Source organism: Pristis pectinata, chromosome 4, assembly GCF_009764475.1.
Source record: "Pristis pectinata isolate sPriPec2 chromosome 4, sPriPec2.1.pri, whole genome shotgun sequence".
NCBI lineage: Eukaryota > Metazoa > Chordata > Chondrichthyes > Rhinopristiformes > Pristidae > Pristis > Pristis pectinata.
Window position 1 is genome coordinate 22,132,025 of NC_067408.1, and position 26,563 is coordinate 22,158,587.

At 39.4% G+C, this 26,563-nt stretch overlaps 1 protein-coding gene across 1 annotated transcript in view; it reads left to right on the forward strand.

The window, feature by feature from the left end:
• LOC127569752 (phospholipid-transporting ATPase VB-like) overlaps positions 1-26,563 on the forward strand; it is a 256,997-nt gene that overhangs the window by 190,409 nt on the left and 40,025 nt on the right. The window contains 3 exon segments of the mRNA XM_052014600.1: positions 16,816-17,001; positions 21,775-22,348; positions 24,171-24,277. Coding sequence (XP_051870560.1) covers positions 16,816-17,001; positions 21,775-22,348; positions 24,171-24,277 — 867 coding nt within the window.

Consider the following 26,563-nt stretch of genomic DNA (forward strand, 5'->3'; position numbering starts at 1 on the left):
GGCATACGAGTTGCCGAGTTAAAACATTTTTTCAGTGACATACAGTACCTTGCCTTGTCTATCCTTATATGAACGGTATCAGCAAATGCCTGAATACGGTCATTATTGGAAAATGTTTGGAAAAATCTCAAGGGGATAGAAAAGAAATTCCATTGCATTCAGCATCTGACTAATTTAATTGGTATGCAGGAAAGCCAGTTCTGTACTGGTAATGAGGTTGACTAAGTTTTGGGGTAATGTTCATGGGGAGTTAACATTGAGTTAAATTGTCCTTCCTGGTATAAAAATTGATGGACAGATTTGCACAAAATCTAGAGCAAGATACCAAGTGAAAAATAAAATAAGAACGATCTAAGTGCTTATTCAGAATCAGGTTTATCATCACCGTCATACGTCGTGAAATTTGTTGTTTTGCGGCGGCAGTACAGTGCAAGACATAAAAATTACTATAAGTTAAAAAAAAGTGCAAAAGAGGAATAATGAGGTAGTCTTCATGGAATGTTCAGAAATCTGATGGCTGAGGGGAAGAAGCTGTTCCTAAAACATTGAGTGTGGGTCTTCAGGCTCCTGTACCTCCTCTCTGATGGTAGTAACGCGAAGAGGGCATGTCCCGAATGGTGAGGTCCTTAATGATGGATGCCACCTTCTTGAGGCACTGCCTCTTGAAGATGTCCTTGATGGTGGGGAGGTTGTGCCCGTGATCGACCTGGCTGAGTCTACAACCCCGTGCAGCCTCTTTCGATGCGCGCATTGGAGCCTTTATACCAGCCGGTGATGCAACCAGTCAGAATGCTCTCTGCCGTACATCTGTAGAAATTTGCAAGAGTCTTCGGTGACACACCAAATCTCCTCAAACTCCTAATGAAGTAGAGCCACTGGTGTGCCTTCTTCATGATTGCATCAATGTGTTGGGCCCAAGATAGATCCTCTGAGACATTGACGCCCAGGAACTTAATGTTGCTCACCCTTTCCACCGCTGACCCCTCAATGAGGACTGGTACATACCATTTAGGTCACATGGTCACAGCTTAGAGTTTCTAAAGATTTTACCCACAAAATGAAACATAATGTAACAGGTGCTTTGGTACTAAATAGTCCAGAAAACAGCCAAATCAAAGTAAAAGGTTCTTGTTCAACATTTTTTTCTTGTTAAACTATGATCATGCTGCATTGAACATCAAAGTTTGTTATGGACTTCAAACAATTGATACGTTTCTTTTATTGTAAAACCATTTGGGGCTTTTGGAACCCATTTTCTTTAAAGTCCTAAGTATTATGCATTAGGCCCATTCCCAATTTTCATAAGGGAAAAGTTGCAGAATAGACTGCTCTCGTGCCAAATGCTGCAAAAAAATCAAGTATGCAGACAATATTCAAAGATCGATGATATCTAACTTTACCTCCCTGGTGTCTGCTTTTACATGGAGACAGTAACTATTGAGCTGCCTGTTGGATATCAAAACAGCAAATGAACCAGGACTTGTCACAGAACAATGGGAGGTTACAGCAGATGAAGGGTACATTTCACCTATCATATCTGTTTAGCTCTTTTGAAGCAATTCTTTCCCCATAACCCACCACCTTCCTGGTCTATAAACCTTTGGGAGTTCTGCTCTTCATCAAGAAGTCTTTTTTCAGAAGAGCTATTATGAAGCGGCCTTGTCTTTTCTCTGAGAAGGTTGTAAATGATTATATGGCATAATTTTGAAAACAAATCAGCAAGTTATCTCCTGTGCCCTCACCAATGTTTGTTGTTTAATCAGCAATGCTGCAGCCAAATGAACTGAATAATTATCTGGACATGTGAGTTTCCTGTCTGCAAATTCACTAACAATTTTCTTATGCTATGAATTGCCACATTTTAAAAGTAGTAAGGCTTATTGGAACGTCTAGAGGGTGTGAACAATTTTATATAATTGAGTCTTTCCAAGCATAATTATTACTGTTTTCCTCATTAACCTCCATTTGCTCTTCATACCTTAGACTACAGCATCAATATCAACATTTTTATTCTCATTTTAAAATTCCTCCACAGGTATTGCCACTGGCAATAAAAATAAGCAGCTGCTGCTGTCCTCAAGTACCACCCTCTTATACCAGAGAAATAAAGGACTGCAGATGCTGGAATCTAGATGAAAAAAAACAAGATGCTGGAGGAACTCAGCAGGTCAGGCAGCATCCGTGGAGAAAAGCAGGCGGTCAGTGTTTCAGGTCAGGACCCTTCTTCAGGACTGAAGATAGGAAAAGGGGAAGCCCAATATATAGAAGGGAAAAGCAGAGCAGTGATAGGTGGAGAGAAGAGGGGAGGCGGGATGGGTACAAGGTGGTGATAGGTAGATGCGGGTAAGAGATAGTGATAGGCAGGTGTGGGGGAGGAGGGGAGAGCAGGTCCACTGGGGGATGGGTCAAAGGTATGGAGACAGGCAGCATGGGGGAGGGGAGGAGAGGAAAAGGAGAGAGGAAAAAATGGTGAGCAGAAAAAAGAGAGAGAGGTCAGGAAAGGGGAGAAAAGAAAATAAGAGGTGGGGGAGGGGAGGGGGTTGGTTTACTTAAAGTGGGAGAATTCAATGTTCACAGTCTAATGGCATGAACATCGAATTCTCCCACTTTCCCACTTTAAGTAAACCAATATCCCCACCATGCCTCTTTTCTTTTCTTCCCTTTCTTAGCCCATCTCTCTTTTTTCTCCCCCCCCAATTTATTTTTCTCTCTCCTTTTCCTCTCCTCCCCTCTGTCCATGCTGCCTACCTCCATACCTTTGACCCATCCCCCAGTGGGTCTGCTCTCCTCACCTCCCCCCTGCCTCCTCTCTTTTGTCCACTTATCACTGCTCTGTTCCCCCCCCCACCTCGATATATTGGGCTTCCCCTTTTCCTATCTTCAGTCCTGAAGAAGGGTCCTGACCCAAAACATTGACCATCTGTTTTTCTCCACGGATGCTGCCTGACCTGCTGAGTTCCTCTAGCATCTTTTTGTTTTTTCACGACTCTCTTATCTTTGAAATAAAAATCCCACCCACACCATCCATTGACAAGGATATTAAACTAGGTTTCACAATAAATCTTAATCACTCAATTAAAATCTATCTTCCTCAGATGTTCTGGTAGTCCCTGACTAGAACGACCACATTTGCAACTTTGAACTATCAATAAAAATAAATTCATACATGCCCAGTTTTCTCATTACTTTGGGATGATTGCACACAGACAGTTCTTGCACATCTTGGGCTAAAAATTCATCAAGACAACTGAAAAAAAAACAACCATGCTCTGCTCCTAAAATTTAAGCTAACCAGAAGCAGAGCAATTTTGTGCACATTTCTGGGGCCCTTGGTGCCCATTGCAAATCTTGACTTTTTTGCTGTTAAATCTTCATTCCCTCTGTGTATTCAGCATGAAACCTTCTCCACCCAGCATACTACAAAAATAACATCAACAGTAGTCCAACATGCTACAGTTCGCTGCAGTGAAATTTTCAAACTCATAAGTCTGAAAAGCCACACTTACAGAACAGCAAGGTTTACTTGAAACTATTTTATTTAGAGGGCCAAGATTCCATGTTGTCTCTGAGATCTTTGTCCTCAATGAGCACTTCATATGATTTAGTTGTTTCGGTTGTGGAAGTCAAGGTTACTGTCACTCTTGGGTTCCTAGCTTCAGGATATTACTGGACTGCTGCTGCTGATCTCTGTCACATTTTATAGTCTGCTGTTCCTTTATGTTTTGCAACTGTCACACATGCACATACTGAAGGAGAAGAGACTACATCTGTTTTTCCACCTCTTTAGTTGGAAGTGTTGCTTTAAAAGGACCAGGTAGAGTGAGCACAGGCATTTCGCTATATCATAAGCTTCTAAATAGTGCAGGTGTTCAGAGACTACACTCATGTCTTTACAGAGACCTCCTGCCAGGAGTGTCTGGCTGGAGCCTTAGAAAGTTTCTATGGTTTCCACACACCAAAAGCAGGCCTACAGTAGGCACTGTTTTTCACCAGCCTGCCCAGGCCCTTCTGACCCCTAGTTGCACACTTCCTGAGTCATCCCACCAGTGCAACATCCCTATAGTAGAGCAAACCCCTATATTTGGAAGCGTTGCTTTAAAAGGAGACTTCAACAATGCACCTGCTGCCTTGCATACTGACAACTACGAGAACTTGCAACACATTGATAGGCAGTGCTGCAGCCAAAATATCCATTTAGGAGCAGAATAACAACATTGTTCTGACATTTGAAGTTCTTGCCTTTCCTACAACTTTCATAACCAGTTTTGGGATGACCAACAACTCTGTCTTAACACCTAAAAATGGTGTGAATTAATTTCTAGCCCATGATGTTGGTCTGGTGTTACAAGCCTGTCCAGATCCAGCAATAAAAATGGGAAAGATTTTGCTTGTGAGTGCTGCATTGTATTCCAGAATGAGTTTCAACAGAAATTCTGTAATGTCAGTGAGATGTGAAGCTCCATTCCTTCAATAATAGTGGGAAGGTGTCATAGCACTTGACAAAACGTGCATTGACATCTTAATCTTTACTCAAAATAATTAAATATATGTAATGTAATGGAGGTTGTATCCAAATGAATGGTCCAAATGGATTATCTTAAACTATCTACTTCTGAAGTTATTAATTAATGTAATTAAATTTGCACTAGTGGATGATTTATTTTCTTTAAATATTTTCTTTATTGCAGTTGACCCATTCATGTTCAGAACCATGATCCAATGCTAAATAGTATAAAATCTTCACACTAGATGGAGGATCTAGAGGCATAATAAAGCAACAAATACAAAGTTAAAGCATTTGCACTTGCTAACTTAACAGAGTGAAAAATAATCGCAAGCACCACTGTGTCAGAAAAGGGTGTTTAAAGTTGTTAAAATGAATAGAGCCAAAAATAAATGGAACATTGTGTTTGGTATGTGAATTATTGCCCCATCAAATTGCAATATATGCTGTTCACTTGTCTTGTCTTGTTTTTTTTTATCATGCCTGTTCTTAGCAGCAGACAAAGACCAAAAAACCAGTCACCAACACATCACACTTACGCTCTTTGCCACACCTACCATTTTCTAAGATCCACAGTGAGATATATACTTTCATTTACTTTTAAGCTCAATTTACAACATGCTTGATTTGCCTTCCCTGGGAATATATTTCTCGTGTATAACACTGTTTAGTGAATAAAATATTATTTGAATTTTCTTATTTAATTTAAACTTTTGGTTGATTCCTAATATTTTACAATTGTGGACTTTTAAAGTGACATACTTGCTTAAAAATTCAAGTGCACAGACAGTAATGCAGTAGGTGAGTGTTGTAGGCGGTGTTTATTATTGACAGGTGGAGGAAAAGAATCAATTTTCAGATGCATAGTGTCATGCAATTGAATTTCTACTTAATTTTTTATTTCACAGTTCTCTGAATGCCCAAATGTATCTTTTGTTGGATGCCAAAGAATAATCTTGATGCTTTTTGGAAATTTGAAGCTCAGATTTCCTGGTTTCCCCACAAACTTGACTTTGATTAAAGGACTAAAGAAATGACTACATGACCTTGATTACATAATTCTTTAATCTTTGATTAAAGAAATGACTTTGATTAAAGGTTACTTTTCAAAGCAAGATTCGGGCTTTACCAGAATAATTTTTAAACATTTTGTGTTTATACATGTTTTATATATTAATACAGATATCTAGATAATATAGAGATAACTTTGCCACTCAGTTGTTGCAAAAGGTCATTTAGAAAGACAGTTATTATACATAGTGATGCAAAATTTATTTATCCTGCAGCTCAGGAATATATACCCAGTGTTTCCCTTTTAAGGCTGCAAGAGGCAATATTGTCCTATGCTCAAGCTAATTTGAAACTCTTTGTTCTCAGAAGAGACTTAAGTCATTTGGAGATCAGAAGCTGCCTTTTAGTCAATTAGTTTTTGTGCCTTTCTCCATCTGAGAGAATGAGGAATGGACTAGAGTATAATTTAGACACTGAAATTGAATTGCAAGCATTTGCAGGATTTGCAGGAGAGGAGACTCGCCGGAGGGTTTGAGAGAAATGACAATCTCGTGTCCACTTTTCTAGGTAAGGGAAACTAACGTACCTTAGTATGTATGAGATAATAACAAAGGAGCTTTGTTGAAGGTGAGACTGAAAGCTAAAGCAGATTGGAAGAGTTGTTGTTTAAGAAAGCTGTGATGATAGAACAGAGAAAATACAGACCTCTAAGGTATTGAAACTGGTAGTTAGGATTTCAGTGAAAGATGATATCAGGGAGATAATGGCAAGTGATCTTGATAACCAATTATACAGTATGTAGAAAAGAAATTTGGGCTGCATTGGAGCAGTGTAACACTCTTCTGCATTTTTTGTCTTGGCATGAAATGAAACCCAGGAAAAAAGGATGCACTTCTGGACATTTATTCAACGTGGCCATTATGTGATAGGCAGGGCAAAAGGTTTATTGAAAAGCTTTTCAGTTAATAAAGGAAATCTATTTCAAATTCCAATGATTAAACTGGTGCACCTTCAATCAAAAGTCAAGAAAGAGTGCTACAGTATTGTGGCTATAAGAGACTTGGTTCAATAGTGATGCACTAGGCAGACATAAGCTAGTTGACTACCTGATGGAAATAGAGAAGACAAGATTGCATTATTATAGAAAAAAATTGTTCGAGCAACCCACAGTAGCAACTCTTAGTATTAAATATAATCAGATGTTCGTACAGCAGGTTACTGTCACAAAATACCTTGATGATGATATTCACGGTATAGTGAAATTTTAAGATTTTGCTTGGATGCAAAATTGAGTGGAGCCAGTTTTCATGTTCATGTGCATTGGTTAATCTTAGGCCAATGAATCCGAGAAAACCAGGATTGCATTGTCACATGAGGGCCTACCTGATTTTCCACTCACCAGTTTTAAATGGACATAAAATTGGACTGCTCCCTTACTGAAGAAAGAAATGTTTTAAACATTACAAATGATTCAAAGAACTTTATGACAAAGGCAAAGTACAGTTGATAATAGAAATCTAAGGCTATCTGGAGGTGAGCTAATAAATGAGGACATTAACAGACACCCTGAAGCTGCTGATTGGTAAATCTTTGGCTGCTAAGGAGTCAACAGGATAAGTTGGCACTTTGGTGAGATGCGGTACCTATTAAACTTTTGCAAATGGTGTATGCTATAAAGTGCGCCATTGAAATTGGAACCAACCTGAACATTGAGAAATATGGTTATGCATTGAAGGACGAGTCATTGATGTATGTGTATAAGATTCAGACCAAGTTATCATCAGTATAGTTAAACAGGCAATTGAAGGCTCTGGGACAAACAAAGAGTGTTGTGTCCATGAAGGCAAATAAAGTATTCAAGTTCAGGAAGACTTATTTAAGAGGTGAAATAATGAAACTGTGATGATCAGCTGGTGGAGAGGTGGGGAAGGGGTTAATAATGTGAAAACTGGAAACTTCTAAATATACAGGACACAGGATGCATGAATGAATAGAAAAAAAAGAGATTTAATGTGGAACTTAAGGAAAAAAATAAAAAGATTAATGCTTCTAAAGTTCCAGAGAGGTCCAGCAACTGATATGCAGATAAAAACAAAGTTAAATGAATTAGAGAAAGACTGAAACAGAAAACAACAAAAGAAGTATGAATATTAAAATGCCACATTTTGCTATGCATACTTCCAAAAAAGCTGATGTAAAGAAAATGTTGGACTTTTGAAAGATCCCCAGGTGGAATGAAATCTGGTGACCAAGTAGAGCAAATAGATAAACTATCATTTTGAGATAAATGAGACATTTTGATGGAATTCCTCTAGGAGCTGGTACAGACTTGAGAGGGAAAATGGCAGCATCCTGTGTGGTGCAAAGATATGTGAAACATGGTTCATCCTTTCTCTCTGTATCTCTATGTTTCTATTCCACTCTTCTAATTTTTTGCATCTGTTGATCTTTCTATGCCTCTTGTGTTTTTTCTGTCACTCTGTCTCTCCTTGATGTCTTCTCTTCCTGGTCTCGTTCTAAATCCCTCTCCTTTCTCAATATCTTTCTCCCTCTCTGGCTCTCTTCCTCATTTTTCCCCTCAACCTCACTCTCCCTGTTGCTCTGTGCTCCTTTTCTCCTTTTCTCTCTCTCTCGCTCTTCCTAGCTCTGTTTCTCTCTTTCTGTAACTGATTTTCTCTTTCTTTTCCCTCAATTTTGCACATACCCTATCTTCCTTACATGATCCCACCACCAATAACTTATTTGCTCTCCCTCCTTCTGTCCTTTCTACTCTTAAAATTACCTCATTTTCTCTCCCCGTCACCTTGTTTATCATGATCTGATCAGTTGGATGAACATTGGCAAATTGACAGTGTATGTCCTGGGAATTCAAAGAGATCCTGAGAGGCAGTAACTCTATTGCTTTTAATTTTTCACGGATTATAAAATAGTCTCCTTGGATTGAATAGATGTAGCGATGGAGTGATAGATGTACCTTTGTCATTCCAGAAAGCAGATAGTGAGCATCAATTAGCCTGATGCTTGTGTGATGGAAACTGCCAGAATCAATTATTATGAACCTGGTGCGATATGAGGGCACTTAGAAAAATTAAAGTATGACTGGGAGGATTCAATATTAATTTGAAAAAGGGAAATTCTATTTGACAAATCTATTGGAGTATTTTGAGCTTGCATTTGGCAATGTAAATAAAAATGGAGCAGTGGATTTACAAAAGGGATTGATGAGCTTCCATTTAAGAGTTTCTTATTCAAAATATGGGCCACTGAGATTGAGCATTTTATTGATATGTTTTGATGATTGAACAATGGATAATAGGTAGAGATTGAATAAAAGGATGACTTCTGGAAGTATAGAATGTAATCAGTATGGCTGTACAGAAATGTTTGAGTGTGTGTATGTATGTGTCTTTGTTTATGTGCATGAAAAAGGAAATGTCTTCCACACTAAGTGAGACGACCTCTCTGTGATTTCAAGTTTCCTCACCCCCCACTTCCCCTTTAACCCTTGCACTCGTCCCTCCCACCTGCCCCGTTCCTGGCCTCATTCTGACCACAAACTTTTGCCCTGTTCCTATAGTGTTTTGTCTGCACACCTTGTTCTGTTTTCCTCAGTGCTCCATTTCCCTGATAGGCCCCATTACCATCATGCTCCATCCAAACATTCCTGGCCACACTCTGTGCATGCACATGGTCCAATTCCTCATGGCATTCCATCCATTTATATGGCCCCATTCCCACTACCTCCACCTGCACATCTGCCCATTTCCTGGCTACACTGTCCCTTGGATCTCATGAGAACTGCATTTAGGATGAGTAGGAGCCACCATTCGCCTGTGTGACTTGCAATGAAGAACACTGACTAGGAAGCACAGAGGCAGTAGGCACATTACATGAAACACTGTCACTGTGTTCTTCATATACCATTCTGTCTTTGAAATATTGCCATACCTTGTTCATTACTTGGAGTGTATTCTAGAATCTCATAACACCACCTCTGTGGAACTACCTTCAGCAGAAAGACTGAAGGAGCTCAGAAGTTGGTTCATCACCACCACCTTAAATGCAGTTAGGAATGGCAAAGAGTGCTGGCTTTATCAAAAATCACCCATTTCCATAAAGTAATGAAGAACACAGGATTGATAGCTTGTTAAATTGATCACATTCTTGGTGTCTTTGGAGAATCATCAAAATTATTTGGTCTTTATCTTATCAATGGGGCTAAGGGCATTTCTTTTCATTGAATCTGGTGTTTGTTGTAGGTAAAGTGTGATCCTGGAAGATGGGGTAGAGATGGATTACTAGAATGAAAACCTGATTAGCTGTGGAGATTCTGTGGAAGTTTGGTTAGCTGATATTTTCATCGATAAATGCTTTCTACACAAGGAAGGGTAACAAACTTGAGATTAAAACTTAGCTAAACTGGAAGAAGTAAATGGTAGCTATGAATAGATGACATGTGCTGGCATAGCAAGGGGACCATTGGTAAAATACCACAGGAATTAATTCTGGGGTCAGAATGCATGTAAGTGATATGGAGCTGGGAACCCAGGCAGACGATGTTTTTTTTTATTGGGACATACACAAACAGTAAAAGACATGAGACCAAATAAAAACAGAACATTTGTTGGCAAAACATGGTCATGAATGATAGATAACATTTAATATGAACAAATAGAAGGCAGTGAGACAAAGAAAAGGAAATGAGTAATAGAGTTTTAAATCAAAGACTTCAGGCTGCAAGACACAATACAAGAAACGAACTAGGATATTTGTGGATTTTTCATTGAAACCACTTTGCAATATGCAACATCAATGAAGCACAGATAAAAAAGCTGCGAAAGTGCTAGGAAATGATGATGGAAGAACTAAGGCAAGAAGATACAAAAGCCTAAAAGCATGTACCACCAGGCTCAAGGACAGCTTCTACCCCACTTTAATAAGACTATTAAATGGTTCCCTAGTACAATAAAATGGACTCTTGACCTCACAATCTACCTCGTTATGGCCTTGCACCTTATTATCTACCTGCACTGCACTTTCTCCATAACTGTAACACTTTATTATGCATCTTGTTATTGTTTTACCTTTGTACTACCTCAAAGCACTGTTGTAATGAATTGATCTGTATGAACGGTATACAAGTCAAATTTTTAGCTGTACCTCCGTACATGTGACAATAATAACCAATTTACCAAGTCTCAACTTCATTCACATGAAAATAAAAATGGAACAAATAAGATAGCAGTGTAGGAAAACTGATAATCAGCTATCAAAGAAATGTTTCCCGATCCTGTATATTGTGTTCACTGTACTGAAGAGATTAGGATTGATTACCCTGGTTAAGTTGAGACGAGGATGTGTGTGCAGGCTGTTTAGAATTCAGGGGGCTATAAGCTAGTTTTATCAGCATTTTCTGGGTAGAATCAGCCAAATTAACATGAGTTGCAATATTTAACATACAGGGCAATTTCCTCTAAAATCACCACCTTTCACCTTTCTCATGTCTTTATGTTTGATCCAAGATAACTTCACCCAGAGTAACTTCACCTACAAAATTATTTGCATTCTTAAGTTGCCATATGAAGGATAGGTGGTCTCAAATTGCATGTTTTGGCACTACTTTTAATACCAGCAGAGAAGATGTTTTTATTTATTTCCTTGCTGCCTGTTAAAACAATGGAGATAAGGTACACTGTAGATTATGCTAAGAATTAAGGCAGAATCTTGAAGCATCATCTCAAATTGAAAAACAAAATTTCAAGCACATTTTTACTGGAATTTGGACCCAAGGGGTAAAAGTGTTTAAAAAAAAGAATGAAGTAGAGAATTGTGAGGATTGTGGCACAAAAGGAAAGTGAAATGAACTATTAGGTCAATATGTAATTAAGAGCTTTTGTCTAAAAATTTTATCCCACAATTCTGTTTTGCATTATTGACTGGAAATTATTTATTCTTGGATAAAAATGGAAAAACAACTGTTACCCTGGCAGGAAACTTTATTAGGGATTTCTGGGTGTGGATCATCCTTGCTCCCTCATATGATTTCAGCATCACAGGACCTAACATAATTTCCCATGCATTGTAGAGAAACTTGGACCACATTGCCCTGGGATAATAACTAAGTGTTGCTGGTTCAGTATTGGATTGGGATCCTATCAACAAGATCCTTTTTTGATCTTAAATATTCTATAAACCACTGCCCTCCCTGAAACCCTCCCCACCTGCCCTTGTACTAACCATGTACTAACCCTTGCGTCCCATGATTGACCATCAGTCTCCACCCTCATCACTGCCATAGATGTCTATCTGATCTTCAATCTAAAATAGCCTCTTCCCTCTTTGGTTTCTCATCATAGTGATCTAGAGAACCATGTCTTGTATACTTTAAGTATTTGTTCTTTACACTGTTACTGCCAATTTGGTTTGATGAGTTTATATATGGATTAAGGTCCTTCATGATTATGTATTACCCTTGTTAAATGTACTTATTTTCTAACTTACACTACGCTCTACATTACAACTATAATATGTGAGACTATAAACAATTCCCACCAATGATTTCTTCCCCTTGCTCCTTCTTAGCCCCACCGAAATCTATTTGGTTTCTTGATTTACTGAGTTAAAATACTTTTTTTTTCATTGCCTTTATCCCATTTTCAATATCAGAGCTATCCATGCTCTTTTTTCATTTTGCCCATTTGAGGAGAAGTATCCTGGACTATACAGTCCCCAGACATGGTTATCTTAGAACCATTTCTTTGCAATGGCTGTTAAATTTGACCCATTTATTTCTATTTGTGCTGCTAATTCACATATTTTATTGTGAATGCTGTAGGTATTTGGGTATCCTTCAGTTTTGTCTTTCATTATTTTTCCAAGCTCTGACTTTAATTGAAGGTATATTCTTATGTTTGTATGCTCTGTTCTTTTCTGACAGACTGCTTATTCATACTCATTTTGCTACCCTTTACTATTACCTTGTCCTTTTCCTTTTCCTTTCTGAACTTTCCTCAACAGTATAACACCCTCCTCCCAGCAACTGCTTAGTTTAAAGCCATTACTGCAGCCCTAGTTATTTGGTTCATTCGCCCATGGATCTGAGCTCAATTCGAGTAAAACTCATCCCTAAGGAACAGCTTCCTCTTGCCCTTGTATTGATGACAGTGTCCCTTGAATTAAAACCTATTTCTTTCACAACCAATCTGTAAGCTACACATCCAGCTTTCTAATCTTATTGACCCTGTGCCAATCTGCGTGTGGTAGAGGTTGTTATCCAGAGATTATTCCTTCTATAGATCCGCTTTTTAATTTGGACCTTAGCTGCTTACATTCCTTCAGCTAAGTCTCCTTCTTTGTCTCATCAATATCATTGATTCCAACTGGAATCTCAACAAGTGGATCTTTCTCCTCCCCCTTGAAGTTCCTCTTCATACCTTGGGAGATGTTTTTAATCCTGGTACTCGGCTGGCAATGTGGCTTGATACTGCAGAGAACAGTATCTATCCTGTAAATGATGCTCTCCTCTATCACTAATACATTCCTTTCCAGTCCCCCAACTTGAATTGATCCCTATCTCACACAGGTGTGGTCAGTTTGCTTATTGTCTCTGTAGTCTCTGATCTTGTTCGCACAGGCTACAAGAACCTCAGACCTGATGGAGAAGTGCAATGCTGAGACTCTCCCAAAACTACCTTTTGGATCCTCATTCCTGCCTCATTTGTTGTCACACCTCCTATCCCTTTTGATTGACTAATTCCTCAGTACTTAATCTAAGGGCAGTGATTGCTTTCTGGACCAAAGTGTCCAGCTAACTTTCTTCCTCTTTGATGTATTGTAATGCCCGAATCTCTGAATCCAGCTCATCAACTCTGAGCTGAAATTCCTCAAGATGCAGATACTTACTGCATGTCTGGTCGTGATGGATGAAAATGGTTATCATTGGCTCCAACATACAACAGGTGCAACATAACATCAGCCTTGCCATACCTGACCTAAAGTAATATAATTTATTTTATTTAATTCTTCAGATACAAAGCTACAATATTGCCCTTACATTACCAGAGTGTACACTTTATGTACACAGCACTTTAATGGGCACTGTCTTAGAACCCGCTACGCCAGAGCAGAATCCATAATCTTTTATTGCCAATTTCCATGTTCAGAGTAAGTTAACCAGTTTCAGTTGGTTACTAAATTACCTGGTAGGCTACTGTCTGATTGTTGACCACTTTTTACTGCTTGCCTTCATTTACAAATGAACACTACATATTAAGAAAATCTAATAATTAAAGTGAATTAAATAATTTGAGTTCCACGGACATTACACATGCAGCACACTACATTGCACACATGGCACACTACACTGCATGTTGGATTCTAAAAAGAATCTCAGAGTTGTATAGATGAAAGTAATTCATGGATGTCCAAGCTAGAATTGTTCTCTGAACCAGTTTCATCATAAACAGAACATCTAGTTACTTGTCTTTTTGTTAACAATAACATTAGTTCACTTCATTTTGGTATGTTTTATTGGGTTAAAAATAAAAGTTAGAACATAGAACATTACAGCACAGTGCAGGCCCTTCAACCCACAATGTTGTGCCGACATTTAATCCTTCTCTAAGATCTATCTAACCCTCCCCTCCCACATAGCCCTCCATTTTTATATCATTCATGAGCCTATCTAAGAGTGTCTTAAATGTCCTAATGTATCTGCCTCCACTATCTCGGCCGGCAGCACGTTCCACGCACCCACCACTCTCTGTGTAAATAAAAAAACTTACCTCTGACATCCCCCTTATACCTTCCTCCAATCACCTTAAAATTATGCCTCCTTATGTTAGCCATTTTCGCCCTGGGAAAAAGTCTCTGACTGTCCACTTGATCTATGCCTCTTATCATCTTGTACACCTCTATCAAATCACCTCTCATCCTCCTTCGCTCCAAAGAGAAAAGCCCTAGCTCGCTCAACCTATCCTCATAAGACATGCTCTCTAATCCGGGCAGCATCCTGGTAAATCTCCTCTGCACCCTCACTAAAGCTTCCACATCCTTCCTATAATGAGGTGACCAGAACTGAACACCATACTCCAAGTGTGGTCTAGCCAGAGTTTTATAGAGCTGCAACATTATCTCACAGCTCTTGAACTCAATACTCCGACTAATGAAGGCCAACACACCATACACCTTCTTAATAACCCTATCAACCTGTGCAGCAACCTTGAGGGATCTATGGACGTGGACCCCAAGATCCCTCTGTTGCTCCACACTGCTAAGAGTCCAGCCGTTAACCTTGTATTCTGCCTTCAAATTCAATCTTCTGAAGTGTATCGCTTCACACTTTTCCGGGTTGAACTGCATCTGCCACTTCTCAGCCCAGCTCTACATCCTACCAATGTCCTGTTGTAAACTACAACAACCTTCTACACTATCTACAACACCACCAACCTTCGTGTCATCTGCAAACTTACTAACCCACCCTTACACATCCTCATCCAAATCATTTATAAAAATTACAAAGAGCAGGGGTCCCAAAATACATCCCTGCAGAACACCACTGGTCACTAACCTCCAGTCAGAATACGCTCCCTCTACAACCACCCCTATGTCTTCCATGGGTGAGCCAATTCTGAATCCACACAGCCAAGTTTCCCTGGATCCCATACCCCCTGACATTCTGAATGAGCCTTCAATGAGGAACCTTATCAAATGCTTTACTAAAATCCAAGAACACCACATCCACTGCTCTACCTTCATCAATGTGCTTTGTCACTTCCTCAAAGAGTTCAATCACGCTGATGAGGCATGACCTGCCCCTCACAAAGCCATGCTGACTGTCCCTAGTCAGCCAATGCTTCTCCAAATGCTCATAAATCCTATCTCTAAGAATCTTCTCCACCAATTTGCCCACCACTGAAGTAAGACTCGCTGGCCTGTAATTCCCAGGGTTATCCCTACTCCCTTTCTTGAACAAAGGAGCAACATTTGCCACCCTCCAATCATCTGGCACTACTCCTATGTCCAGTGAGGATGCAAAGATCATCGCCAAAGGTGCAGCAATCTCTTCCTTTGCATCCCATAATAACCTTGGATATATCCCATCCAGCCCCGGTGACTTATCTATCCTCTTGTTTTTCAAAAGTTCCAGCACATCTTCTTTCCTCACATCGACATGCCCTAGCGTATCAGCCTGTTGTACGCTATCCTCGCAATCGTCAAGGTCTCTCTCCCTGGTGAATACTGAAGTAAAGTATTCATTAAGGACCTCCCCTACCTCTTCTAACTCCAGGCACATGTTTCCTCTTTTATCCCTGATTGTCCTACCCTCGCTCTAGTCATCCTCCTTCACGTACGTGTAGAACGCCTTGAGGTTTTCCTTAATCCTACTCGCCAAGGCCTTCTCGTGCCCCCTTCTAGCTCTCCTAAGTCCATTCTTAAGCTCCCTCCTGGCTACTTTGTAGCTGTCAAGAGCCCTGTCTGATCCTTGCTTTCTAAGATGGTCTCAAGTGCTCTACATGTGCAGTAAATGTATACATGTCAATGCAGCTTTGAATCGCTGTTTTTTAAGAAGAAACCTTTATGAGGCACGGAGTGTTTTACTTATATTAAAAAATTGTGAAAATTGGGAACTAGATGACTAAAAGTAAGAAATAGTATGAAACAAGATTGTCAAAATATGATGAAAAATTTAATGTGACTATGAAAGTGTTACTTTTGCTCATCGGTCTCTGCCGCTATAAAGTGAGCATCTTCAATTAACTCTCCATCAAAAATGCCTGTTCTACTTCCCCTTGGGTAAACTATCCAAGCTCAAAGACAAACTTACTGACAGAGAATTTTAAAACTGCTTCGTATAACACCATGCTGTAACATAAGCGAGGAAACAGCAATTGCTGGTAGCTTGCATGCCACAATATTCACAGTGATGGTTAGATGTTAAGCTTGTCAGCACCTGCTGGGGAAATGGCACCCTGCCAAGTTAGCAGTGTCACATGTAAGAAAGCATGAGTATGGAACTGCAGTGAAATAAAATTGCATAAGGGAAGTATGCAGTGTGTGTATGAGAGATTTATAGAGATGATCTGGGCTGTGAATATGTTATTTATTTTTAATGTTCAAGCTGTTGTTAACGTGGCTAATTAAAAGTCTTCAAAATTCAGTTAAGCTAAGTAACTGAGCAAAATAAGGTAATTAAGCTTTAAACTGAGTAAATAAACACAGGATCTAGCCCAAGGCTCTACTGATACAATTCATAATTAAAAAGAAATGCTGTTCACATTTTTTATGTGCTTCTCTCTTAGGAGAAAGATATCAGGCCGGATGAAGCCTTGCTGAAGAGAATTCGAGATGCTGTTGTCCATATGGAGTCATTGACTCAACTGAAAGCTGGCACTGGGTTGGAAAGTGCATGCATTGTCGATTTCTTTCTAGCTTTGACATTGTGTAACACGGTTATGGTTTCCACAGCAACACAGCCAAGGCAACCAGTAGGTTGATGCTATTTTGAATAATTTGTTAAAATTTATTCTATAGACATGTATAGCAGGATTATTAATTTCTGTGGGCATCCCAATGCATTAACTAAATATTTTCCTGAAGATTGAAAGCCAATTTAATTTTAATGTTAGATGCCCCCCATACAAAATGTACTGAGCATGTTGTACCTACAGAGTGAGCAATAAAATGAAACCTAATCCCACAACATAATAAAATGATTCAAATCACATGGTAAAGTAGCAATTTGATTTGAATCATTTTATTATGTTGTGGGAGCCTGCACTCATTACTGTCTATTGTAAAATGCACTGTTTGCAAAAGCCAATGTCAAAGTCAATCCCATGACCACAAATCCAATCACTGGGGCACTTCAAATACTGCTATGTACTTCCAGTCAATGCTGATTTTGGAAAGATCAAACTGGTGTTGCCCATTTTCTCTCCAGATGAAGGTGACTGCCTCTGGTCTTCCAAAGCAATCTCCCATGATTTGAGTCTGCTTGGTTTCTGAGATCAGACAAGATCATATGTGTCCAGTGTTGTATCAATACAGTATTTGCAGAAAATGACCAACATTAACCATTTTTCCCCCAACTTAAAATTCAACTTTTTGAACAGAAACACTGACTTGAAGGACTTAAAAGATCTTGCCTCAGAACATGTTGGTAGGAAAAGAAATTCCCAAAGATAGGACCATCTATGAAGGACAAGCTGAGATACAATCTTCTTGAGAGTCATTAATTTAAGCACCTGTCCTGCAGATTGATGTTTTAAATTTTGGTTGTCAACTGGTGATGTATTCTAAATTTTGCATAAGACTAATGCAATATTGGATGTGGACTACTTTAAGAATTATCGAATTTGACCAACTGAGAGGTGAGTTGTTGACACAGTTGGTAGTTCTTCTTGTTCCTCTAAGTTCGTTTCTTTCATAAAGCACTTTATTATATTACATTTCCAGCTATCCTCTAATATTTTAGAATTTGAACTGAAGGGAGAAACTGAAACAGTCTCAGTGCCTTGTTAAATAAGATCTAATCTTGGAGAAAGTTTGAAATGTTGATGCATCCCTTAGTATGTGTTACCTGATGTTTTTGGCTCTCTTTCCCTCCGTCTTCCTTCCTGTCTTCACAGTCTCCTTCCCCTTTTTTCAGTATGGTCCTTCACACTCTGTGGACATGCCTTAACAACCTGGCTCCTTTATTCTCCCCCTACAACTTCCTTTCCCATCTCTAACCCTGCTCAGGGAATAAAAATGGCTTTATGACATTTAGATGCTGGCACCCAGGGAAAAAAACGTGACCTAAATAACAGATGGTGGGTGGAGATCCAGCAACTTACTGATCATCAAGACATGTGCAATCTCTTTTGCATCGTCAAGACTGTCTGCAGCCCAAACCACCCAAAGAGCCACGTCAGTGAGAGATTGTATGGTACAGAGAAGCAATCAGCATCCACTGCAAGAGACATTTCAAAGAGTTCTTCAACTGAGACTCTTACTTTTAACTCATTTCCACAAATAGTCCAGTAAAATTTTGATGCCTACAAGAAATTACAAATATTATCTGTCAAACTCAAAAATTACAAGGCCTTCAGAATGGACAGTATCTCTTCTGAAGTTGTACCACTTGGGAGAGAGGAACCTCAACCTTATCTCCCACATCTGGGAAGAGGACATTCCAGGGGTCCTCAGAGATGGCATAAATAAGATCTTCAAAAAGGAGGCAAATCCAAATGCATTATTTGTGAAGTGCTCTCCCTCCCGCTAGCCACAGGAAAATCATTTCAAGAGCATCTGAATTCTCTTGTGTCATCACTTCAGGAGTCATCTTTAACTGCCGCCTCCCAGTGGCCAAAGAGCTGCATGATTCATAATGTCCATTCATCTCGCGACACAATGGACATGATCTACACCATTGCAAGAACTCCAAGAAAAATGCAGGACAGAGGATTGATCACTATACATGGCCTTTTTTGACCTTGCAAAAATCTTTGACCAAAAGAAACCAAGGGACTATCCTACGTCTACTATAGGATGGCATGTAAGCTGTAATTCTAACAACTGGTCTACCTAAAGCCCAATCCCACTACAGACTGGTAGAAAGCAAAGCTGTGTCATCACTCTAGCCACCTTCTCAATCTTTGGCACAGCAGTATTGTACTTTACCTAAAATAAGCTTCCTTCTGGAATGGCACTAACCTACAGGATGGATTGGAATTGTTCAACCGAAATCACATCCGCTCCACAGCGAAGATCATTCCAGCTTCAGTCATCCATCGGCACTATGCAGAAGATGCTTGTGTTTGCCAGCATTTGGAGGCCAATATCGTTGACTCGTTCACTGAAGCATACAAGAGAGTGAACCGTGCATTAACTTCCATAAGACAAAGGATGGCTACCAATCTGACCCAGTTATAAAATGCCACCCTCCAGCAATACAGATCTATAGGAGATTCTGGAAGACATGGGCCACTTTCTGTATCTTGGAACCATCTCTCTGCGAAGGCAAACATCAATAATGTAATTCACCATTACCTCCAGAATATCTGTGCAACCTTTAACTATCTGGGGAAAAAGAGATCAAGACCTCAAACATAACATAATACCCTGGTCTACAGGATAGCAGTGATCCTCCTGTTCTGTTTGTTTCAGAGAAATGGACTACTTACAGCAGACACCTCAAAGCACTGGAGAGGTGCCATCAATGTTGATTCTGTAAAATTCTTCTGAATTCAACACCAAGATAAGGAAATCAATGTCAGTGAACTTTCCCAGGCCAGCATCCACAGTACTGAAGTTCAGCCAGCTCCACGGATAGGCTGCATGGTTGTACACCCTATAATAGTCTCCCAAAACAGTCTGCTCTATATCAGCATGAGATCTTATCTTATCTTAGATTGCCAGGAGGACAAAGGAAACAATACAAGGATGTTCCCAAAACCTCATTAAGAATATGTATCCAACTCCCATGGGCAAACCACATCATTTACCTGCTGATTTGTGAGAATCTCTGGCCTGTGACCGCTCCAAATGGAGAACATACTGAGAACCTTGAGCCTCTTCACTAGCAGCATTTGAGAGCCCAGTAAAAGCAACAGAAGGAGCACAACACTTCTTATACTTCCCATCTTCCCACCCTGTCAAGCATCCCTTACTTCACTTATAGAGAGTGCAGGCAGAGTTATCAACCACCTCAGAACCGATAGAAATGGAGCAGAGGTAAATCATCTTTGAGCCTGAAGCACTGCTAAAGACGAGGAACTTTATTCAACATTAAGCTTGCTTCTCCATTAGTAATGAAACCTAAGGTGAAAATTAATTCATCTGGCATTTTTTGAGTTGCTTTGAGTGCCACATGGCATATCAAACAATTTGTAGTCAGTGATACTTTTGCTTTAAAATAAGTTATCATCTTTTTGTTGTTATGGTTTTATCTGTCCCAACATGATTATCACACCTACTCCAGCAGTTTATGTGCCTTTTAGTGCTTAATAATTCATGGCCAATCTTCCATTGTCAAAACCGTTAACTTTAAATGACAATTATTTGAGGAAATGGGGGCAAACTCACACATGATACTGATAGCAAATCCACCATCACTGACTCCACACTTGTTGCTTTATTTATCCCACAGCTCATCTAACTGCAAATGATGGGAAAGTACAATTTCCTTTCAGATGGATGTTGATAAATTTAAATTGCTATTCAGTTATTACCAATATCTAATACCACTATTCCTTATTCTGTAGCTTCTCAAGTTTACCACTCAAGTTGAACTGATAACTAAAAAAACAACTATGATCCTTCAATTATAATGGCATTTTCTACCTCTGGAACATTGATTCTTTTCACCTTTGTATCTCTTCCATTATAGGATAAGAGTCTAAAAGAGTCAAAAGGCAAATGAACCAACAATCAATGTCAAGGGCTGAGGCAAATTCAAGTCTATTAGAAATTAGCTTTGTAAAACACTCTGTTTTAATTAGGCTTTATTATGGTCTTCAAGTATCTCATAAATGTTCAGGGAAAGTAATTATAGCACAATAAGAGGTTGTTTCCATTATACAAGTGTATTAAATAATTGTAATTAACTTACTTTTCTGTATTTTGTTCACATGTTACTGTTGTCTTCTAGCAGCTCTTTGACTCAAAGTCTGTAAGAATTGTGGGCATTCCATACGTCAGTTTTATGATGTGCATATTTTTTGTTTCCTTTTAATATTCAGAGCAAATGATTCCTGATCTTGAATATTATGTTGTTGCCTGTATTAATAATGTGTACCATTCAGCAGCCATTTTTCAGAGCACAGTAGCAACTACTCTGGATCAAGATATTGTGTGATTCTAAAAGCACCAAATAAGTACACTTTTGGAGGACTGTGGTAGTCAATTGCAACTTGTGCTTGAATAAGTATGTAGAGATGTGTTGTGTTCCACTTCCAAATTTCAATTCCACTTCTGTAGAGCCAAAATTCAAAAGTAAAACCACTAATATATTGTGTGATTTATGCAAGCAATCAAGAATAAAATTCAAACCCACTGAGACACATTTATAATTCCCAACATGTAGGTTTTTCCAGTGGCAGGGAATAGGATCTGTGCATTTTGCTGTGTTATACTTTCACGACCTGAGGATAAAAGATTAAATGCTAATTATTGTAACTGATACAGTTTTCTCAGATAGAGACTCGACAGTTTTATCACAGCAAAGTAACTCATGTTTTCAGAAGGTGATTTCTGATCAGTTGTTTTCATAATTCTAGGTGCTGACTTCTTCATCATCAAAATCTTCAACACGGTCCTTGGCAAAGCTAAAACATCTTCAGAGGCTTAAGACACCACATGGAATTCCCAGTCAATCTAGCTCTGATGTGCCAGGGAGTTTGTGCAATACACCATTGTTGTCTTCCAAAGTTAGTCCAACTTCTTTCTATGGTCCTGCGAGTGCAACAGATGACATTGGTTCTGGAATGGACAGCATCGATAATATAAGTGAGAATGCTGAGGTCGGTAGTAATGTTGGTGGAGAAGATGGGGATGTCATTGACGAACCTGCTAAAAATATTTGCTATGAAGCTGAAAGCCCGGATGAAGCAGCCCTTGTGCATGCTGCTCGAGCATATGATTTCACATTATTATCCCGGACTCCTGACCAAGTGACTATAAAGCTTCCTCAAGGAAATCTTCTGACATTTAAACTATTGCATATCTTAGCATTTGATTCAACGCGGAAGATAATGTCTGTAATAGTTAGGCATCCTATCACTAACGAGATTGTTGTGTACACAAAGGGAGCAGATTCTGTTATTATGGACCTATTAGAAGAACCAGACAAAGGTAACTGAATGTTCTTTCTCTCCTATTCATTCTTTGGCTTCTTGGGAATATCAGCTGAGGAAAGGAGCCACCTCTAGCCTTCAAGAGCCATCATGCTATGCCTAACACAGTAGTCCTTCATAACACCTCATTCTTTAATGTTTTCTTAGTTGAGTCTTTGAAGTTGGAGTTGGGGGAAGGGGACCTTGTCTTTACTCATGCTGAAAGTAGCAACTCTAAATCAATTATTTAGATGTTTACTTCATTTGGAGTCCTCCAATTTTTCATATGCTGTTGATTTAGCTATGTTAATGATTTGGATCCTGATGTGCTTTGCTTAATTTGATAGGCAGAAAAGGACAATTAACCCTTGAGTTAGAAGAAAAGAGATCAGTGGGATTTTCTCCAAAGAAGACTTGCTACAAATATGCAGAGCTTTGGTGACACAGCATCTGGAGTTCTGTATGTCTCTGTCTAAGGAAGGGTGTACTTGCTTTAGTGGGAGTGCATTCAAGACTTTTGAGACTGATTCCTGGGATGGAGTGGCCGACCCATGTGTAGATTGGATGCGAGTTTTCAGGAGTTGAGGAAAAATTAAAAGTTGATCTCACATAACCTTTGAGAAGGGCTTAGGAGATGAAATGCTGGGAGGTTGCTGGCTCCTGTTGGAGAGTCTAGAAAAAGGTAACAGCATTGTATGTGCTCAATTGATTTTGTGATCACTATTTTGTCACCTGCACTTGCCACTGACCTCAGTGCTATGTCTGCTACCTCATGGGCAAAGCAGATTTAGTGCTATTGCATGGCCTTCTATGCACTTTGGCTTCATGAAAAAAAGATTTGGATGGCTAAGCCAAAGAGTAGCTCAGTTATCTGTCAGTCAAAGCTATCAAAGTATTGTGGGCAAAAACTTAAGTGGGTACACTGGGCTCAGGTGCTTGTAAAGTTGTAAGCAGTGGGCCTACAACCAAAACAGTTATTAGCATACTACCCAATGTATGTATGCTAATAACTGTTTTGGTTGTAGTCCCACTGCTTACAACTTTACAAGCACCTGAGCCCAGTGCAGTGCATACAAAGGAAATTGAGCAAACCTGGGAGAGGGTCAGAGTCCAGGGGTTTGTGGTGGGTGGATAGAAGAGTCCAGGGGTGGGTAGAATCAGGGATTAGGCATTGAGGTTTGGAGTGAGAGTTGTCTGTTGACAAACAGAAGATGGGAATGAGGGAGCTTGTTATCAGAAGAGAATGGTGAAGGAGTGGTGGTCAGGTGATCAGTGGATTAGTAGGGTCCGTTGATCAGTGGGTGGGGAAATCTGGTTACTTGAGACTGGGTGGATGGTGATCAGATTAAATGATAGAGAGTGGGATATGGTCTGGTTAGGCAAGGGTCAGGCACTTTCAAGGGTGCAAAGGAAGGCCAGCAAATAAATAATTTAAAGGGACCCTGCATGAGACTGGTTCCCATTGCTAGCCTGGAATTTCCTTAAGGCACCGTGTGTTTCTGCAGGAGTGGCCTGCTGATGGGATGGGCCACTCTGCTCTAAGTATAGAACCTGGAAATGGTCTCTACATACGTATATATTGCATATCACTGAATGCTATTGCTCATGTCCAGAGTCTTTCATGCAAAAGAAATTACGTGCACTTGAAGAACTCAGAGTGAAAATCATAGAGCTGGGAAGTCTCTGACTTTTCATCCACATTTTCTATTCCATTGAAATTGGATCATATAGTGCATTAAAAGCATGGAACTCTAAGTTATTTTTTTACTGGAACTGCAATTTGTGTTGCGAAAGTCAACGTTGCTGAACACAGTTGAGTTGATTTTCTTCTCATTTATTAGATAACATTGAGGAGCAGAAGAAGCAAAGAAATATAATTGAAGAAACACAAAAGCATCTGAATCAGTATGCAAGTAATGGTCTGAGAACACTATGTATTGCAAAGAAGGTAAAATATAAATTCTCAAAGACCTTGTTTCACTATCAGTCCCATATCTTGGAGATGCAATATTTTATATACATCATCTGTTTGATCAGTCTTTAATAGTTCTGTTGCAAATATCTTAACAGGTATAATCTCCATCTCAATAATTTACAACTTGTATCAACCTTAAAATAGAAAAATGTTCTAATTTGCATCATCAATGCATAATTTTAAAAACTGGCACTCAAGAAGCAACAGAAGCCATACAGAATTGGTTAAGAATTTTAAATGGAATAGTTGAAATGGAGAGCTTAAACAAAAATTGGGTGACACAGTGGTGTAGCTAGTAGAGCCACTGCCTCACAAGACCAGAGACCCAGATTCAGGTGCTGCCTGTGTGGAGTTTGCATGTCTTCCATGTAACTGTGTGTGTTTCCTTGGGTTGCTCCAGCTCCAGTTTCCTCGCACATCCCAAAGACGGCAGGTTTGTAGGTTAATTGCCATTGTAAATCACCCCAAGTATGTAATAGGTGAATGGTAAAAATTTGGGGGGGGGGGGGTTGGTGGGGGAACTTGAGAAGAATGTGGCAAGAATAAAACAAAAAAGTGATTAATATAGGATTAGTGTAAATGGGTGGCTGATGGTCATCATAGATTAGTTGTGCCATAGGGCCTGTTACCGTGCTATATATTTATATGATGCTAAAACAAGCTGAAAACTCTAGTGAAGATAATGAAGTTGTAGATACTGCTTGAATGGATCATCTCCATCTTTGGAAATGGTTTTATAAAGATTGTCAGTGGTGTAGAAAAAAAAATTGGGGGATGCCATTGCTCATGAGGATGATCATGAGATCATATTAAGTGGGAGCTAGAATAAGCCATGCAATCCCTCACACGTGCTCCATTGTTCAATAAGCTTGTGACTGATCTGATCCTGAGTCAACTCCACTCCCTTCCCTGATCCCTATATCCCTTAATTCTCTTGTCGTCTAGGTCTATTTATCACAACTGTGAATATAATTAATGACTGTATCCATAGTTTTCCATGGTAAAGAATTCCAAAAATCCACAAGGCAAGTATATTCTAGTACTGCACACAGCACTCCAGATGGTTTCAACAAAGCTCTCTACAGGGCCTCATGCCTCTTGCAATAAGGGCTAGCATTTATTTTGACTTCCTTATTACTTCCTGTACCTGCATGCTAAATGGAAAAGTATCTTATTCAATGAACCCCAGATCATGAAGCAGCAGGTGAAACAATTCAATTTATTGAGAACAATGCTTTCTGAACCATGTCTTCCTCTGTGTGTGTGGGTTTGTGTGTGTGTGTGTGTGTGTGTGTGTGTGTGTGTGTGTGTGTGTGTGTGTGTGTGTGTGTGTGTGTGTGTGTGTTTAGCGTTGGGTGGGGTGGGCAAGAGCTGGGGGTTGCTTAGCTGGTGACCTTGTTGATATGTTCAAGTACTCATCATAGACATGACAGAGTCAAGATGAGGCTGTAATGGGTGAGGACAGAAGAATGAAGGCCAATATTGTTCGAGATAGAGTCCAGGATTTCTGCTCAATTCTTTTGCTTTATCAATGCAATTCCCCCTTTATTAGTGTAACTGCTGCAAAAGATTTCATAATGTTAAGTGCAAATTCCATTCAATGCAACACAACTTCCATCACCTTTCACACTGCATTTAAGAACATTGCAATAGAAGCAGGCCTGGCCCACAAAACTAGTTGTGCTGCCAAGTTAACTTTGGCATGAAAAATGTTTTTCAAACACTTAGTCTTGGTTGCATGCCACAATTGTTACACATGGGTACAATTTCGACCAGATGCACCTCCTGGATGAAAGTGATTGCTTCTATTAATTGTGTTGTTTCTGGATCTCCAGAAAGGTTCCAAAGCTTAGGCTGGAGGTATGCTAATAGGTTTAAAATGTTTGATTTACAAATAAACTAACCTCTTTCCTCTATGGAATAGAAAATGGCTTTGTATATTTTCTAAAGTAATTTTCAATGGATTTCTTCACAGTGTGATTTAAGAAGCTAATTGCTTGTGATTACACTATTTTCAACATAAATTGAACTTCACTGAATTAACACTTTTAAGTATAGGGGAACACTTTGGATCTAGTGTAGAAGGCTGCTGTTTAGTATAGAAGGTTGCTGCAGATTACAACAGGGTATTGATAGAATGCAGACCTGGGCTGAGAAGTGGCAAATAGAGTTCAACCCAGAAAAGTGTGAAGTGATACACTTTGGAAGACTGAATTTGAAGGCAGAATACAAGGTTAATGGCAGGACTCTTAGCTGTGT